At 41.1% G+C, this 3,692-nt stretch overlaps 1 protein-coding gene across 1 annotated transcript; it reads right to left on the minus strand.

Annotated features, from left to right (window-relative positions):
- Window positions 1-253: 253 nt before the first annotated feature.
- Window positions 254-1,344, minus strand: LOC108285650 (dehydrodolichyl diphosphate synthase complex subunit DHDDS-like). Its single transcript, XM_037729398.1, is given in 2 exon segments — window positions 254-732; window positions 735-1,344. Coding segments are annotated over 2 exon segments (993 nt in total). The 5' UTR covers window positions 1,249-1,344.
- Window positions 1,345-3,692: the final 2,348 nt, after the last annotated feature.

The following is a 3,692-nucleotide window of genomic DNA, read 5'->3' on the forward strand; positions in this document are numbered from 1 at the left end:
CAAACCCTACTGGTGAGCAGAGCTGGGTTTAGTGTACTTATGGGAGGCTTTCACCCTCAATCTTCCCCAGGAACCATTGTCCCAGGCAGCCCAAAGGTATCTCTGGCCCGCAGACCCGGCCTGTGGGGCACCCCGGCCAAGCAAAGGGAACATAATTCAATATTAGGAAAGGAGGTGCCTTTCGCCAAGAAAAGGAAGGGGAGTGGGGCCTGGAGACAGAGGGCTGGGCAAAGTGGCAGGTGGCCAGCCTCACTCAGGCTGATGCAGTGCCCAGACATGCCAGCCAGTCAGCTCGCTTGAATTCCGAGGCCTGCAGGAAGCCTTGGACTTGGTCTTCTCGTCTGGTCGAGAGTTTGCGCAAGCATGCCCTTCGGAGCTGGGTGTCCCCACTGCCTTGGAGCCCCTCTCGCAGCAGCAGCTCTGTCACTGCAGCCTGGTCCCTCTCCAGCTGCTGCCTCTCCCGCTCCTCTGCATACTTGTCTCGGGGCTTCTGAAGCATGCTATGGCCCATCTGGATGGCCTCGAAGAAGTTCCAAAATGTGTATTCTGGCCACAGAATGTGCGGGAACACCAGGCAGGAGTAAGAGGTCTGCCATAACACGAAGTCACTCGGTGGCAATTCTCCAGAAGTCTGCATCAAGATGTCAGGATGAGGAGAGTGGTTGGTATAGAGGCAGTTATCAAGCAGGGACTCATCAGAGATATCACTGGGATCCAACAGACCTTGCTCCATCCCCAGGCCATCTCTCTCACAGCCTTGCTGATCTCATGACATGATGTGTATCCTAAACAGACATTCAGGAAACACTTGTTGCAGCTCTTGGTGGCCTGTACAGCTTGTGCAATCAGCTCCTGGAGATGCAAGGGTAACAAGCGCAGACTGCCCAGGACCCAGATACACAACTCATGCTTCTGCAGTTTCTCGTTTTCTTCCATCAAGCAGCTGAACTTCTGCCGGGCCAGATCCATAAGCTCGTCTACCTTACTCTTGGAGAGTTTGAAGCTCTCAATGCTGAATGCATAGACTGTAACCTCTAGGATGCCCGGGTTCAAACACCATCCCAGGGTCTTAGCTAGCTTGCTGAAGCCCTGTGAGTGGCCTTCCTGCCACTCTACCTGGCACTTCTTGGCATAGTGACGGTTCCCTTCCATTATTAGTGCAATGTGTTTCGGCACTGGGCCTGCCTTTATGATGCTGGTACAGAACCACTCCCATAGTGATAGCTCTCCTTCCTTGATCCATGACATAGTTCTTTTCCAATCGGAAGATCACCCCAGAACAACCAAACACCAGCCTGGTAATCTCCACCGTGTTCGCTGAGCTGGGCGCATCCCCACTGCTTCAGTGGGCTGGCACTTCCTCACGACCTAGAATTTCAAATGTTAATGGATTTTCCAGTTTTGCTCTTTATACATAGTTTAAAAATTAGTGAAATATGGATTGAATTTCTTTTTTTAGTTTTTTTAAAAGAACAATTCCTATACAATGTGTAATAAATATGTTAGGGCGTAGAAGTTAAAGACTACATTATCTGTCCCTAACTGGCTTGATGATCCCTAGCAATGAATTTAGATAGCAAAAAAAATCTCAGGGATGTGTCTAACATATTACATCTTCTGTTTTGCCCATTGCTTTGTTCTTAGATAAAGGTAGTGGTGATGTGATATTTCTATTGCTATCAGCTGTCTTGGAAAATATATTTAAATTCTAATTAGTGGTAAATGATATGAAAGATTCTTCATGTGGACAAAGTTTATCTGGGAATTTGCAGATAAACCCAACTATAAAAAGGTAAATTATTACATATTAGTTATTACTTAGTTTTGTTAAATTAAAAATTGGTGGGCTTACAATATAATTGTTTTCCTCTGTAATACAGAGTAACATAATACACTGAATTTGTCTGTCGTTGTTAACGTCTAAATGACTTGAAAAGGCTTGGAGCACCAATCTTAGACTATATAATCCTAAAGAAAAAAGTTATCTCAAATAAGTACTTCTGGTCTACTAAATCCCACTGAATGCATATTTACTCTGTTACTTAAAGGTTAAGTCTGACACGAAGGTACAGTGTACACTTCTGGGGATTAGCAGAATTAGAGAATTCTGAATCCTAATTCTATAGCTCCTAATTCCTAGTTAAGAAGTTTTGGACAAGCAGTAACCTATGCCCTTTATCTTAGTTGTTTCATTAGTAAAAAGAACAACATAATAAAGCCCAAACTGTTAGCTTTATATGAGGATTTCAATACATAATATATTGAAACTTTGTATCATAGAACTTGATTATAGTTATATCTCAACAATATTAACTATTATCAGTGTACACCATTATAACAATATTTATGAGATCCCCAGATGAATGCTTAATCAATCCTATGGCAGTAGTTTCTCTTTTGCTACAGGAGGCTTCTTTTATATTCTATGATAATGGTCCTCCACCATGACTGTACATAGGAATCAAGTGAGAAGCTTAATCAAGTATAAGCTCCACACCTCTTCTTGAGAGATCCCGATTTAATTTGCCAGAGGATGAAGCAAGACTCCCATAATTTTTTCAACTCTCCAGATAATTATAATGTGGTGCTAAGATTCAGAACCACTGCTCTAGGGAAACCAGAAGCCCCATATGTTATGAACCATCTGCTTATAAAAAGTATTGATCATGAGATTTCAAGTGCGTTTTGTTGATGAAATGTACAATCTCAATTTCATACATATGGAATTATTAGAGTGGACTTTCAAAGTCACCGATTTAATATCAGTTTCACCTGCTTGCATTTAACTCTGAAAGCTCCATGACTGGCTCTAATGTGTTCAGGCATTGGAGGATTGATTGGATGGATGGAAGGGAAAGCTTGTACTAAGAACTGAGACAGTTACTGAGCTTAGCAATAGCACAGTATGTCCAATATGTCTGAGGCAATAAGGTATTATTTTTCAACTTATATTGCTATGTGTATAACCCTCAAGAAGATACACACACACACACACACACATACACGAACACAGACACACACACACACACACACACAGACCACACATAGTAAGTTTTTCATGAGCTGCCACTTTATGTCATGCTGTCCCATAGGTTTTAGATAAGGTTACTCCAACATTTTTGTACATCTCAGTGAAAAGCCTACTGTTCTACCAAAAATCTTTGTGAATTCTACTAATCTTACCCTCTCCGGGCCACTTCAGCTCTAACTTCTGGCCTCAAAATCTTAATCCCATTAATATTTTTCCCCATTACTTTGCCCTGATGTTGACAGAAATGTGGAACTCATTCCTTCAATTTGAGAATCAAATTCTGTATTTTTTATTTAAATAAACAAAATATGACTCTTAAATCTTTTTCTCAAAATGAAGAAGACTATCCAAAAATAAATCCAAAAACTGCTGACAACTTTAAAATAAAAGGTTGTTCCAGCTTCTAACCATTAACCTCCTACATTTCTGAGGGTTCCAGTATCAAGAAACTCTATTGACATTCAAACCTCCATAGAACTTTTGTGGTCCTTTGAAAAGCATAGTCATTTCTCAGAAGGTGCCTCTCTTGGCTCAAGGAGGAGAAGACAGGATTTTCTGAGTTCTCCCATTAGGAATAAATTATACTGATGAATCTGCTATTCGATTTTTTTCCTATTTTAAATGAAAACATTATATAACCTTTTTCCATAATTAGATACGA

Source organism: Cebus imitator, unplaced genomic scaffold (assembly GCF_001604975.1).
Source record: "Cebus imitator isolate Cc_AM_T3 unplaced genomic scaffold, Cebus_imitator-1.0 Scaffold305, whole genome shotgun sequence".
NCBI classification, from domain to species: domain Eukaryota; kingdom Metazoa; phylum Chordata; class Mammalia; order Primates; family Cebidae; genus Cebus; species Cebus imitator.